The sequence below is a fragment of the Pseudorasbora parva genome, chromosome 7 (assembly GCF_024679245.1).
Source record: "Pseudorasbora parva isolate DD20220531a chromosome 7, ASM2467924v1, whole genome shotgun sequence".
In the NCBI taxonomy this organism is placed as follows: domain Eukaryota; kingdom Metazoa; phylum Chordata; class Actinopteri; order Cypriniformes; family Gobionidae; genus Pseudorasbora; species Pseudorasbora parva.
The window spans coordinates 27,615,855-27,631,281 of NC_090178.1; the positions used below are offsets into that span (position 1 = coordinate 27,615,855).

At 39.4% G+C, this 15,427-nt stretch overlaps 1 protein-coding gene across 4 annotated transcripts in view; it reads left to right on the forward strand.

Annotated features, from left to right (window-relative positions):
• grik5 (glutamate receptor, ionotropic, kainate 5) overlaps nucleotides 1-15,427 on the forward strand; it is a 139,035-nt gene that overhangs the window by 105,125 nt on the left and 18,483 nt on the right. For all 4 annotated transcript variants that reach the window (XM_067448895.1, XM_067448892.1, XM_067448894.1 and 1 more), the window contains exons 4-13: nucleotides 1,196-1,360; nucleotides 2,182-2,346; nucleotides 2,530-2,627; nucleotides 2,719-2,884; nucleotides 8,397-8,575; nucleotides 8,841-8,894; nucleotides 14,092-14,253; nucleotides 14,340-14,492; nucleotides 14,659-14,763; nucleotides 14,970-15,077. In XM_067448895.1, the coding sequence (XP_067304996.1) occupies nucleotides 1,243-1,360; nucleotides 2,182-2,346; nucleotides 2,530-2,627; nucleotides 2,719-2,884; nucleotides 8,397-8,575; nucleotides 8,841-8,894; nucleotides 14,092-14,253; nucleotides 14,340-14,492; nucleotides 14,659-14,763; nucleotides 14,970-15,077 (1,308 nt within the window). In that variant the 5' untranslated portion in view covers nucleotides 1,196-1,242. The remainder of the gene's footprint in view (nucleotides 1-1,195; nucleotides 1,361-2,181; nucleotides 2,347-2,529; nucleotides 2,628-2,718; nucleotides 2,885-8,396; nucleotides 8,576-8,840; nucleotides 8,895-14,091; nucleotides 14,254-14,339; nucleotides 14,493-14,658; nucleotides 14,764-14,969; nucleotides 15,078-15,427) is intronic.

Below are 15,427 nucleotides of genomic sequence, written 5' to 3' on the forward strand. Positions count from 1 at the left end.
TCATTTCTGGTCGCCTCTTTTTTTTCGAGCTCCCACCCTCTCCCCTAAATAATTTAGATTTTACAGTTTACTTGCCGACTGCCAAGTATCATTTTATTCAGCAATGCACATATGCAAAACAGCGGGCATGAACTTTAGATTTATATTCGCGACACTGGTCATTAGTATTTGCATGTAATAATTAAAGTGCGACAATAATGGGTTCCTCAATTGTCTATAAACACGCCGTTTCATTTCCTTTTTCTCACTTTTCGTGCCCTGCTGACACATCTAAAGTGACTGAGAGAAAGAAAAAAAGAGGGGGGAGGAGAGATGAACAAAGAAAGAGGGAAGAGAAGTACATCCATCATTTCTTCCCTGTGGTCAAATAAATCTTGTTAGGTCTGTAAAGGTCAGAGTTCACAGAGATTGCTTTGAGTGTGTGTGTGTGTGTGTGTGTGTGTGTTTGAATCAGATAGATCAGGTGTTTATATGTGTCTGTGATTTCCCCGTGCTGCTGTTCGGGACGTGCTTGACAAAGTCATGACCCGCATCAGCAAACTGTCATAAGATTCCCTAATTCATCATGATGATGCTTCGCACACCACTGTCAACTCCATTTAATTAAAAAATGTATTCAGCAAAAATAGAAAGCACACTAAGATTTCCAATAATTGCTTTATTTAAATTACAAATATTATTTCAATTATATAATTCAAACACTGATGTTAATAAGTAATGTTTGTTGAGCATCAGCCCCAGCAAACATTTGCATTTTTTCAGCACATTTCATACCAATATGGGCCCCACATTTAGCAACACATTTTACCGACTCTAAACTTTTAATTGGTAATGTATATTGTACTTCCTAAAGAACTGATGGTAAAGGATTCTTCAAACTAAATTTTCAGTTTTATTATCTTTTGCAGTCTTATCATATCTTTTGATCAGGCAAAGGTTGAACTGTGTTCTCAGGACAAGGAAATGTTTCATAAATGTCAGGTCGAAACAAGTCATGTCGTTACAGTACAACAATGAAGTTACATTCTTGTTGCCTGATAAATTGGTTTGTGGCCATCAACTACCGGGGCAAGTTGTCACAAATGTCAATGAGTGTGCTGTGAACTGTATCTTTAGTGGAATTGTTCAGTAGGGTGTTTTGTGTCTGTAAGTGCTCACATATGATGAAGTTAATCTCCTTTTTGTGTTCATCTAGGGGGTGCTATAGGCAGCAGAAGGCATCTCCATGAGGAGCGGTAGAAGATGCCGGAACTGCCAGCGCTCCTGCTGTCGATTTACTTCCGCTTCCTGTTAGTCACTGTGGTTACCATGCCGCCTTCTTCCCTGAGCCAGACCCCTGTTCTGTCATCCGTACGGATGGGTAAGTCGCGGATGGGTATTTAGATTGGTAATCTGTGGTTGAAGTCAATGTCTGTCTGTTTTCTTAAACAATCTATTACTATGTACTCAATATGCCCAATAAAATTATTCATCAGTTGAATAGGGAAATGTAATATTTTGCTCTAAATGTCCTTTGAATTTTAAGTTTTGTTCATGGCTTTCAATGATAAGGACCAAAATATTTCCATTTTCCATTTATAGTGTCATTTATTCTTTAAAGTGCTGAATTTTTTAGCATCATTACTGCAGTCTTCAGTGTCATGGTCCTTCAGAAATCATTCTGATATGCTGATTTGATTCTCAAGAAACATTTTTTTATTATTAATGTTGAAAACAGCTGTGCTGCTTAATATATTTGTGGAAATACATTTTTCAGGTTTATTTGATGAATAAAGAAATTCTTTGATGGATAAAAGAATACATTTTTATTTATTCATTTCATTTTTAATGACCCCAACCATTTGAGCAGTAGTGTGCATGTTTGATTGAATTTTAGGTTACACTTTATTTTAAGGTTAAGTATTTACAATTATAGTTAATTGTAATTATGCATCATTTAGCTGAGAACCACTAATAATAACCAATGTTATTACATTAGATCATATTAGATGTGCTATGATTTAGAATCATTATAAAAAAACTTTATTATTGACTTTATTATTATAATTGGACATGGTAGTTAATTCTTTTAAATGTGTGTTTTTAAATTAGAAGAGCTGTTATATATTACATTTATATAACTGTGACCCATTCTTGTATTGATTTCTCTCTGTCTCTCATTCTCGTTCTCTGCTCCGTTAGCGGCAATTTTGGATGACAGCTCTGTCTGTGGGCGAGGGGAGCGGTTAGCTTTAGCGCTAGCACGCGAGAACATCAACAGTGTGATGGAGGGCCCGGCTCGTGCTCGCGTGGAGGTCGACATATTTGAACTCCAGAAAGATTCTCAGTATGAGACAACAGATACTAGTGAGTCATACATTAAAAAAATGCACGCATGCACGCACACGCGCACACACATGCACACATACACACACATCCCTGCACACGTAACAAAAAAATAGTTTAAAGCGAAGCAGTACAGCGTACAGTGACTCAGAAAGGCAAACAGAGCGGATTTGATGAATTGAATGCTCTACTTATTTGTCATAGTGTGCCAGATTCTGCCAAAGGGCGTGGTCTCTGTGATTGGCCCCGCCTCCAGTCCTTCCTCGGGCTCCATAGTCAGTCACATCTGTGGGGAAAAGGAGGTGAGCTACATTGAAATATTCCACATTCATTACGTGTTAATTCACTAACCATATTCTCTTTCCTTTTGTTCTTTAAATTGCTCTCTCTCAGATTCCGCATATCAAAATAGGTCCGGAAGAGACTCCGCGGCTTCCTTACCTGCGCTTTGCGTCTGTGACTCTGTATCCTAGCAACGAGGATCTGAGCCTTGCCATCGGAGCCATCCTACGCTCCTTCAACTACCCATCGGCTAGTCTGGTCTGCGCTAAGGCCGAATGTGAGTCCAAAAAACTCTGCTCTGCTCATCAGCTGGTCTGGTTTCCTTCGAACTTGAATACCTAAAACTATTCCACATGGAGAGCAACACACACTTTAATGCATATGTTACTTATAATTGAGATTTAGTCTGTTTAAACCGAAAACAAATATTTCCACTGGCTTTATAGAAATCGGAAGTTGATGATTTCTTCAACTTCATCGGGCCAATCATTCATCTTTTCTCAGCAAACACTCAAGTTACAATATGCATTCCAGGCTGATGAGCAAGATGAAATTACAAAAGTTCTTGAGAACAGACTCTGATAATGACACTGCAGTGCTTCTTCACTGCAAACACTAACAATTACTTTGCTGTAATAGGTAGCTGTGCCAATAAAACATACTGCTGGGCAATTACGCAGCATGTCACCGGACAACATAACGTTAACGTTATCTGAGAATAAATCTCCACCCTGCTGTGCGTGTTAATGTGAGAGACACCGCTATGTATGCAGAGTGTGTGCATGTGTGTGTTTGTGCATTTAGATGTTCATGTGTTCAGAGAGGGCATCGCTACATAACGCTCAGCTCTGACCCAGTTGGCTGCACTATGGTTGCTATGGCAGCAGAGTAGGTGCAACTTGCCACTCATCAAGCTCATTTAAAATGGTGGCAAGAGATGGAGAGAGGCTCGCTGCTGCGCTACAGCTCCTCGTTAAACAGATAGAAAGCAATTTCGCAAGCCTGTTTCGACACAAATGTTTTCATGTGTGTTGTGCACAGGGATTTTGTAGTGAACCTCATTGCCTTTCATTTATGAAACTGTCGTCTGATGGCACACACAATTTTTCTCTGGCGACCTCCTGTCAGACTGAAAAAGCATTAAAGGAACTGCGTAAACACATTCTTAGTCTTTATCAAAGCAGAATGTGACCATGTGATTTTTGCTTCTGCACTTACAAGTTCTCAAAAACTTAGCCAGCTACCTTACATTCTACATAAGTAGCATTGTAAGTGATTATTCACACAGAATGCTTTTGCATTAATAAAAGCTGAGACACAGGGCAGTGGAATGAAAAATGCAAGGAATAGAGAGGCATTTTTAAAAGTTGAACTACTTTTAACTTGAGCACTTGTTTTTAGAACACTGTGTCATGTGAGAGAGGCTGCAAAGGATGCCAGACACAAAACAACGGTCAAACATGTCAATATAGCATGTTCACATAGAAAAACTCGCCTCACAGTTGATTTCATTTGCGTTTGACATTAGCATGTTTCTTGGCAAACAAGGTGGTAGACAATGCAAGACAATACTCTAAACTAAAGGTCGGTTGTTCAGCTAATTTTGTGGGGAAAATCCAGTCCTTTCGATAGGAATCTGTGCAATCAGGTATTTTGCATAGAGGAAAATATTTCCAAATGCAGATTTAGCAATTGGTTCAAGTAGGTCTCTAAAATTTGCAATTTTGACCAACTTGAACCTAAAGACCCCAATATACTTAAAGCTAAATTGAAGAACAAACTAATGTGACGTCATGTGAACAAAATCAGTATATTGGTGCCTTAATGTAAATTGTAAATTGTGTGGGGAAATCTTTCACCCATGCTTGGTTTGAAAGAGACTTCTGTGACCTGAGCAATGCTTCATGCATCACTTCACTTGACAGTGGATCTTATTGCCTGTGAAATTTCACAGAAATTTTTGCTAATGTGACCACATCTTAGTAAGCATAACAACAAATAGTCCAGACAAATATTGCATTTAAAATATATAATTTTAAAATAAAACAAAACTATTTTCATCCCCACTTTAAGAAAACTTTATAAATAATCAAATTTCTTGTATTGTCCAGTATCTTGGATTTTTTTTTTTTTTTAAACTCTTAAAAGTTAAAACTCTTAACTCTTATTTTAAAAAACTTTCTTAAGAAACCTTAAAGGTGTCATGAACTGGTTTTAAAAATGTTTTAACTGTTGTCTCTGGTTTTTACATTCAGAAAACATCATAATAAATAAGTAATAGGCTATTTTCTACCCTGTTTTGAGCCTCTCTTATGGAACGCTCATTTTTTATGGGCGTACTGCACTAAAGACTTGGAAGTAAATGCCCATGGCTACAATCAAATAAGCTTTGCATTTTATAATGAGCTCAGTCACGGCTGTGAGTACACATGAGGAATTGTTTTGAAAGTGTGTGAGAAAATGGCAACCGGAAGGATGATGATTCGCCTACAGGGCTTGCAAAATGTCTTTATCAAACAAACACAATGATTTATCTCTCATCCACCCGCAATCAATTGGAATGTAATATTTTATTACTTGGCCCTCCCATTCGGTAGATATAACCACAAACCGTGCATCACTAACAAACAAACACGACTTCCGATAAATATGTATATGTAAAAAATGATTATATATATGAATGCATTTGTGAGAGAGCAATTGTGTGTGAATTGATTCTACCTGCCAGCGTCTCTCTACTAATAGTGAAGCTGTGAGTTTTAGTTACTAAGAAATATATGCTAGAACTTTTCAGTAGATATTTTATTAATAAATCACAGAAAAGCTGTGAACAGTGTTTTGACAAAACATTTCTGCACTACTGAATGGTTTTGTGAGATGCAGGCAATCTCCATGTGACGTACAAGCTAAGTGTGTGCATTACAGTGTGGCATGCATAAGTTTAGAACGGTGATTAACTTACCGGTACAATGAGCGTGCTTTCTTCTTATCAATTCTGAGCATCCAGATGGTATAATCAAACATGTCTTGTGGAGAGCTCTCCGAGAATGTATTTGTTTGTCATTTTGTAAGGGATAATGTACACCCAGCCGGTTGTTATCGCAAAATAAACCCTGACAGAGTGATCAGGACCCCGACGCGAAGCGGAGGCCTTCTGAATCAAATCGATGCGTTTGTGTAAGAAAATTATCCATATTTAAAACTTTATAAAGGAAACCCGCCTTGAAGTCTTCCATTGTTTTAAGTTTTTTACAGCCACAAGATGGTGCCAGCTTTAAGCATAGAAGTAGTTCCTGTCAAGATAACTGTGGTGCCCGGATAAGCGTGGTGTTATCTGGGAATAACATACTGCTAGAATGCGTGATTGACCAATCAGAATCAAGTATTTCACAGAGCCGTGTAATAAAAACTGTTAACACATATCCCTGGGACACTGGCCTTTGCGAGCCCTGACCCATACATGTTCTAATCTAATCCCAAATCGCAGCACAATGAACCAACAACCCCTCAAATAAAAGGATTCTCCAGCCTTTGACAGCATGCTAAGGTAGACCTATGGTCTGTTAGACACATACACATAATCAATAGATATCAAACGACCAGTTACAATGCAATACTATCACATATAAAAACATTTTTTACTTACTTAAGTGTGTTGCTTCATTCGTTCCTTTAATCCAGGGGTGGGGGACGTTGATTCAGAAAGGGCCACTCTCTTGCAGAGTTTAGCTCCAACCCTGAAAGAAACACTCACCTGCCTGTAACTTTAGCTGTGTTCAATTTCGGAAGGCTGCGTCCTCCTGAGGTCGCATTTGAAGGCTGCATGCGTCATTAGGCTGTCTCATTTAAAAAAAGTGAGTATGACACTTCAAATGAGACCTTCAAATGCGTCCTTCTTTCACAGGAATTCGGAGAGTGCATGAGGTGTATCCTTCACTGCTGCAGATAACCCACAATTCTTTGCGTCGCCGTTAACAACCGCCATATTTTTTTTTACATATTATACGAAAAACTGGCACCACCGCCTGGTATACATGCAAGCATTGATGTGGTGTTTAAATGTAATTCATTTTAAGCTTGTTTTTGGCTTTTAAGCTGTATTACCTGAAACAGATAGAAGGATTACAAGTGTTTAGTGCTTTTTAAACATTTAGAGCAGTACATTGCTGTCAAGACAAGAAACATTTCATAGGCATTTTCAAGATATGAATAAGTTTCATTCCTATAACTGGCATGAGAGCGCAACAAGGCTGAACGTGTTGCCATAGCAACATGATACTTCCTGTCTGTGTGTCCTAAAAAGCACGTCTCGTTTAATTCTGATTGAGGACACTCCGTATACTGCATCCTTCACTGGTTGTGTCCTCCGGAGGACGCAGCCTTGGAAATTTAACGAAATGAGACAAAGCTTTTAGTAATCCTGAAGACCTTGATTAGCTTCAGGTGTGTTTCATTAGGGTCCGAGCTAAACTCTGCAAGAGAGGGGCCCTTCTGGATCAACGTTCCCCACCCCTGATTTAATCTCATCCTGTCTGCAAATCCAGGTTCTTTTTTACTAACAAATCCGCAGTGAAATGACGGAACAAACACATAATGTCTGCCCCATGAGCTAAATCTTTATTTTTTATTTTATTTATTTTTTTAATGCAACCAGGCACAGTGCAATATCTTGCCATCTTCGGATTGTTTTTTGCTCTGTAGGATGATCCGGTAGCTCTAGGTATAGGCCCATGTCATTTATGTTACATTTCTTGCACGAGTCGGTGGGCGGGGCCACAGAATCAGGCGTACTTCATCTTCTGTTGAGGCAGCGTTTCGCCACACTCTGACGTCACAGCTTGGCACATTCTGAGATCGAGAGTTTGTTGGGTCTGGTGTCAATAAAAGCTTTTCTTTGATTAACAAAGAAGTTTTCAGTTCCAAAACTTAGAGGATATTCTTATATCACAATGAGCGTTTACATATTAAAGGCTGAATGAAAAGTTGATTTCTCAATTCATGACCCCTTTAATCTAAACCTTAATTTGGGTGTATCTTCAATGAGCTCAGTACAATTCTGGGATTTCCTTCTTGTTTCCATAGAATCTAGACATCTAATAATTAAATACAGCTACTGTTCAGAACCGGTTTTGCATTGGGAAAAAGCCTGTGATGTCCTACGATGCTGGCAGCTCGCTAGGTTTTGGAACAGAGCTCTAGTCACTGTTACACATGAGTCATTAAACACAAGGCTGCTCTGGGTCTGATAATGTTTGTTTCAAAGTGTCACAGCACTGGTCTCTGGTGGAAAACAGAAGAGCTGAGGTCACTTTATAATGCAGCTGTGGGAATAAGACAGTGAAATATCGAAAAAGAGACAAATTTACAGGAATGAAGTGAACAGAAAGGGCGAAAATCAGAATGAACGAGAGAAATCAGTGAAGGAAAGACAGAAGAAGGGGAGGTTTTGAGAGCGAGAGAAAGAGAAAGAATGAAGAGTGTGGAGAGCATTGATTTCTCTCCTCCCTCAAGCTAATTAAAGTTTGGCACTGGCTTTACTGGCTCTTTCTGTGCATGCAGGCTCCCTTGAGAGCGCAGCTAGTTATTTACATTTTCACTGGGCTTTGTGATGCCACCGATTCGCTTTCTTTAAAGTAGCATTGCAAACGGACAGATGCATGCTTTTTACAAACGACCTCAGACACAAACCACATCAGGTACACTACATGGAGCTAAATGTGGCCCCTTAATTCCAGTTGGGTGCAGGAGTGTCCATATGCTTTCAGGCCAACTCGCTTTCTTCCCCGCAGGTCTGTTGAGACTGGAGGAGCTGATAAGGCGTTTCCTGATCTCTCGAGAGACACTGTCAATCAGGATGCTGGATGACAACCTCGACCCCACGCCTTTACTGAAAGAGATTCGTGATGACAAAATAGCTACAATAATTATTGATGCTAATGCATCTATTTCTTACCTTATACTGAAAAAGGTGAGCATACTGTCACATTATTGAAATCATGTTGCTTTGGCTCATTTCACATTCATTCATTCTCTTGTCCTCGCCCACCTCCCCTCCATCTCTCTTCTTGAAATTCAGCTTTGTTCAATATACCTGCATTTTAAATGTATATATACTATAAATATCATGATTCTGCTTAAGTACTGTATTCCTCAATGAGCACACAGAAATCTCTCTCATTCACACGCATAATGAAATCTTTTCATTGTCTCTTTCCTCTTGCCTGTCCTTTTAGGCATCAGAGTTGGGAATGACATCAGCATTTTACAAGTACATCCTCACAACTATGGTAAGATAGAGGAGGAGTTCTTGGCCTATTTTCCAGCAGATATAGTCATGCCTGGAGCCCCATCTTCTGTATTAACAATTCATCTTTATCACGCAAACCCGCTCACACTTCTCAAGCCAGCCCCCTCACAGCTTGAACTGCATTACATACATTTCTACTGAATAACCTACAAACACAACACACATCTAACAATAGGTCTAGTTACTAGTCTGACCTACCGTGTTGCATTCAGCTTAAGGCTGGAATACACAAATCTGAACACATTTTAAAACACTAGGACCCGGTTTCACAAACAGGCCTTTGACTAAGCAAGGATTCGACCTTAGTTCAATTAGTGCATTTAAGTAGCTTTTATAAACGTGCCTTAGAAAAAATACATTACTTGTGTGCATCTTGAGACAAAACAATGGCAGACATATTTTAATACATGTCAGTGCAACTTGCCTTTTTTAATGTTTAAAAAAATGGACATACACTAAATGACTGAGGATCATAAACTAACAGAATTTTTAAATCGTTCTGAACACACACAGAAACAAAATGAAAAAAAGGGCTCTAAAATCGGCTTTATATCGGACTGTTATATCGGACGGCTTTATTTATATCTGACTGGATGAAATCATAGTCTGAAGCTAAAAAATGTGCTGTGCTTGTCGTACACTGTAGTTTTCTGTTAAATCAACTCAGACTGTAAATTGTGTAACATTCGCTTTACACACTTTACTGAAAACTCTAGTTACTAGTCTAACCAAACACTTCACTGAACCATACTAAAACCTCTAGGGCCCTATTTTAACGATCTGAAACGCAAGTGTCAAAGCGTGAAGTGCAAGTAACTTTGTGGGCGGGTCTCGGCGCTGTTGCTATTTTCCCGGCGGGATAAATGGCTCCTGCGCCCGGCGCAAATCTAAAATGGGTTGGTCTGAAGTAGCTTCATTATTCATAGGTGTGGTTTGGGCGTAACGTGAATAAACCAATCAGAGCGTCATCCAACATTCCCTTTAAAAGCAGGTGCGTAAGTTCCATTATGGATTGCTATTATTATGGCGTATTTACCAGGCGCACGCCAGGAGCGGTTCACAGCCGAGAAGACTGATGTTCTTGTAAGAGCAGTGAAAGACAGAGAAGTTGTGTTGTATGGGGATGGAAGAGACCCACCCAAAATAGCGTCAGTTAAACAGGCGTCGGTTAAACAGTTTTTTCAGTTTTTCAGTCGATTTTTTTTACTGGTTCTTGACGGACAAACCAATTTGTCAGATGTCCTTATATACATATATGTCTTGCCACTATTGGGCAAACAGGTCTGATCCTTAATTACTACAATTAGCCTGAATAATTTAATTTATTTCTAAGCTAGATTTATGCCTATTTTGCACGCTATACATTATGGTCAAGCATGCGCCCTTAAAATAGCATGATGAACAACGCGCAACTGACTTTAGACTAGGTTTTTTCTGGCCAGTGCCGCAATTGTTTAATGGAACAGTAAAATAGCACCACAATAGGGATTGTTTGCGCCGGAACACACCTCCTTTTGCGCTGAACCACCCAGGGAGCGCAAGTTCATTCACTAGTTTAGCGACGTGCTTCTGTGGAGGGAAAAGCGCTCTTTGCGCGGGTGCAAAATAGGAATGACACATGCGTCGGTGTACAAAGTCAATTGCGCTGGGTGCAAGATAGAACCCCTAGTCTGACTTATCACTCAAATCTAAAGGCTGCATTAAACTGACATCAAAGTACTTGCAGAGATAAATGCCGACTGTGGCTCATGCCATCTGTGTCTGGGACAAAAAGTTTTATGCCAATTAGTACAAACATTCTATGTCTTCATGAGAGGAAATAACTCTTCATACCAACAGGTGGGAGTATTCTGTATTCATCATTCAAATAGGGAAATAGCTAAGACTGCAGAAATACAAACCGTAAACAACTTTGCCGCATGCTTGCTTTCATCATTTCTGTTTTTTCTACTTGTGCGCTGGTTCATAAAGCTGAACAGCCAATCAGAGTGATTTCTCCCACCTACAGGCTCTATTCAACATGCTCAATAATACAAAAAGCTGCCAACATGGGACCAACTGTTCCCACCACCAGTATGATTGGCAAACATAACTATTTATATGTTGCTTTAACCTTGAATGCATTCCTGAAACCTTTAGTTACTGGTATATCTTAAAGGTCCCCATGGCATGGATTATTTTATTATTTTATAATGTATCCTGAGGTCTACTTATATTGGTAGTATGGTGTTTGCATCAAAAAATGTCATAATTTAGAAATAAAAGGCATTTTTTCGAATACTGATATTAGCCCTCTGCCTTGTAATGCTCTGTTTCAAGAGGTGTGTCTGCTGTAAGTCTTCAGTGAAAACACCCACTGTTGTGATTGGCTGACATCTTTGCATTTGAAATGACATTACGTGCAGAGGGGGTGTGGTTTAGTCAGGCGCGAGCAGCAGCAGCAGGAACACTCACTGCCTGCCTGCCAGTCGAGACAGATCCGAACATTATAAAGAGTGTTCTTTGATCGCTCTCTGTAGTTTAATCATTTAAATAACAGATTTGTTTCATGCTGCTAACAGAAATGACGTGAAGTTGATCGTTTTAGTCACTGGATCGATTCACTGATGCATCAAGACGGCCAGCGGCGGGACTGAAAGTTTTAAAAGGTTAGTTCACCCAAAAATGAAAATTATTTCATTAATTACTTACCCTCATGTCGTTGGACACCTATAACACCTTTGTTCATCTTCTGAATACAAATAAAGATATTTTTGTTCAAAGCTGATGGCTGAGAAAGGCTTCAGAAAGGCCTCCATTGGCATTCAGTACATTTCCACTGACCCACTCACAAGACCCATAAAAGGCACTAAACACATCGATACAAAGTCCATCTCACTACAGGGGCTGTACAATCATTTTAAGAAGCGACGAGAATAGTTTTTTTGCGCAAAAAAAAATCAAAATCATGACTTTATCTGCCAAGTTATTGTCTTCCGTGTAGGTCTCAGACGTGAACTCACCTGGAACTCACGCGATGGCGGCGCTCCTCCTCTTCCAGGTCACGTATTGAACGGCAGAGCTGCGTCATATTTTCATTGCATTGTAAAATTATTGTACAGCCACTGTAGTGAGATGGACTTTGTTACAAAGTATTTATTGCCTTTTATGGGTCTTGTGAGTGGGTCAGTGGAAATGTACTGAATGCCAATGAAGGCCTTTCTGAAGCCTTTGTCAGCCATCAGCTTTCAAAAAAAATATCTTTATTTGTGTTCCGAAGATGAACGAAGGTCTTACGGGTGTCCAGCGGCATGAGGGTGAGTAATTAATGAAATAATTTTCATTTTTGGGTGAACTAACCCTTTAAATTACTTAGAAAGAAAGTCTGTGTGAACTTGAATGATTAGCTACACATCAGAACTCACTGATCCCAGATCAGGCATTAATGAACACTGTTACTCACTGTTTGTGGCGGTACTGTCCATATAGTAAAGCCTGTGCTGACATCGCAACTGATAAACTGAATCCATTCTCTACTAATTCTCTGGGCGGGCAAAGCAGAGGAAGGGGCGGTAACCTTTCCTGGTATGATGTCATAACAGGAGAATTCAAGATCAGCTTGTCTGGGCTCTCATTTTCTCAAAGGCAGAAAAAAAAGACTTTCGAGAATTTCGGTTTAAACTGATCAACATTTCTAACCAATTGGGGACAATATTCAGGCTAGGGGTACTCGTATTAATGTTGAAAAAACTCATAAAATATAAATGTCATGCCATGGGACCTTTAAAAAAACTCTTAGAGAACACCAGTGGTCTCAAACTCAGCTCCTGGAGGGCCATTGCCTTGCAGAGTTTAGCTCCAATAATGAAACACACCTGATCCAGCTAATCAAGCTCTTTAGGATTACTAGAAACTTCCAAGGTGAGTTGGTGCTGGTTGAAGCTAAATTCTGTAGGACAGTGGCCCTCCAGGAGCTGCATTTGAGACCACTGCCTTATGGCCGGTAAATTATGTTGGGCTGTTCCAGACAAAAGATGACCAATCATGGCGATTTACGGTGGTCCTACATCGTACATTGAGAGAGGTTCAAAGACGGCTGTTGTCACGGTCTTGCAATCAAAGATAGCCTGTGATTTTCTTAAGAGTGCCAAACATTTTGCATGTTCATCTCAGTATGTTTGCTGCTACGACCTACGTCTTCTGACTAGCCAAAAAAAAAGTGCAACATGAAATGGCCTATTGATCAAAACAACATTGCGCTAAAGCTGAAAAATACTTACCTCAAGCTCCATTTGCAAAATTGGCTTGACCACATTATTCTCCTCTTTTGCTTCCTCCTTTTTTTTCAGCTCATAAAAACCACCATTGCCAAAGTATATTTCATCTTGCTCGATTTGTTTACCACTAGCACATGCTGGTGACGTTTTATTCTTCTACGCTTTCTTGTGTCGTAGCCTACGGTTGAATTGATGTCATTGTACAGTCTACATACATGTCGTACCCGAGTTCATTGGATCCATGTGTGATTTGTAGAGGCCTTATAGAATTGCCAAAATTGCACTAGAGGTGTCTAAAGCAGCCATTAGACACCTCTAGTTCAGGGATGGCCATGCACTATTACAGTCTACTCATACTAATCTAATAACTTTATTCAGACCTTCTCTACTATTAAACCACCTTTCTGATTTCTCCTGGAGACTGTCATATTCCTAAAAAAAACCTTGCAAACACATCATTAGTAAAAAACAGTATCCTTTCCCTTCAATGATGAATCATATAAATGGATCAGAACAATAAATCCACACAGAGCAAACTTCAGCTGATACAAACTTAAATACTAATGATTCATTGTGACATTTTAATAACTATACGTTGTCTTTACATGAATGATGAATGATAAAAAAAAAACAAATTAATTCATTACAAAACAAGTGCATATTTATTCTCTAAAAAAACTTTACTTAAGAAACTGTGATTCCCTATTCATTATATATTAAATAGTAGGGATTGTAAATCCTCCCCTTCACCATAACTTACTCAAATACCAATGATCCAGTACCATTGCAAAGTACTATTCACTATTCTGAACTGAACTATATGTCTATATTTTTAAAAAGGAAAAAACAAACCTAATTGTTCTTTCAAATTTCTAATGCACTGATGTTCCCTCTTGTGTGATGTTATTCCTGTGTGTGCAGGACTTCCCGTTGCTGTGGTTGGATGATATAGTGGATGAGCAGTCAAACATTGTGGGCTTCTCAATGTTTAACACCACCCACCCGTTTTACCTGGAGTTTATCAGGAGCCTAAATCTGTCCTGGAGAGAGGGCTGTGACATTAACCCGTATCCTGGACCAGCGGTAAGGCGCGCACGAACACAAAAAAACGATCAATGTATAACAGACTGCTCAACCTAAACTCTGTGTGTGTGTGTGTGTGTGTTCAGCTTTCGTCAGCCCTGCTGTTTGATGCGGTCCATGTGGTGGTGAGTGCAGTGCAGGAACTCAACCGGAGTCAGGAGATTGGCATCAAGCCTCTCAGCTGCACCTCCCCTCAGATCTGGCAACACGGAACCAGCCTCATGAACTACCTGCGTATGGTCAGTCTATGTGTGTGTGTGTGTGTGTGTGTGTGTGTGTGTGTGTATGGGTAAATTAAACCTCTTGAAAGTCCTTCAGGATTGTTTTCTGCTTAAAGAGCACCCATTGGGTTATTTAAAGAAACATAGGCTATTCTCTTTCGCTCTCTTTCCATGTTTTGATCAGGTGGAGTATGACGGCTTGACAGGTCGAGTTGAGTTCAACAGTAAAGGCCAGAGGACCAATTACACCCTCCATATCCTGGAGAAGCACAGAGGAGGCCACAAAGAGGTTAAAAGCACAGACATACACATTTACCTAGATATCTAATTAGGGGCATTCTATAGACATCTATTGTTTGTCTATACAGTAACCCTATTCCTAACAGAAACATTTCTGTGCTTTTGCAGTTTGTAAAAAAAAACCCCAAAAAAACCTTTGAATAGTGCTACCATCTTTGTTTTGATTGCTTCATTTCTCCACCATCTCTGTGTTAGATTGGCATCTGGTACTCAAATAACACTCTGCTGATGAACTCCACCAGTCTGGACATCAACGTCTCTGAGACTCTGGCTAACAAGAGCCTCATCATCACCACCATACTGGTGAGGATCAACTGCACTACAGCAGCCCAAAGAGCCAACTTATGTTCACACAATGTTTTTTTACACATCGACATTAGTAATTCCTGTCCTGAACTCTATAATGCCCTGTCCACTTAAACTCTTAATAAATTATTTACAGTATGCCAATCATGATAGAAAGAAGGAATTCACAGTTAGCTTACATGATCGTTTTATTTTAATAAAATTAGTCCAAATGAATTTATTCTGTTCATTAAAGAACTGGCTTTAGTTAGTCAGTTTTGTTAAAGTAATAATACAAATTATATAACAGAATAGAAAGTGAAAAATATATACAGAGGAAAATCCTTATATTGATAAAAAAAAGTTTT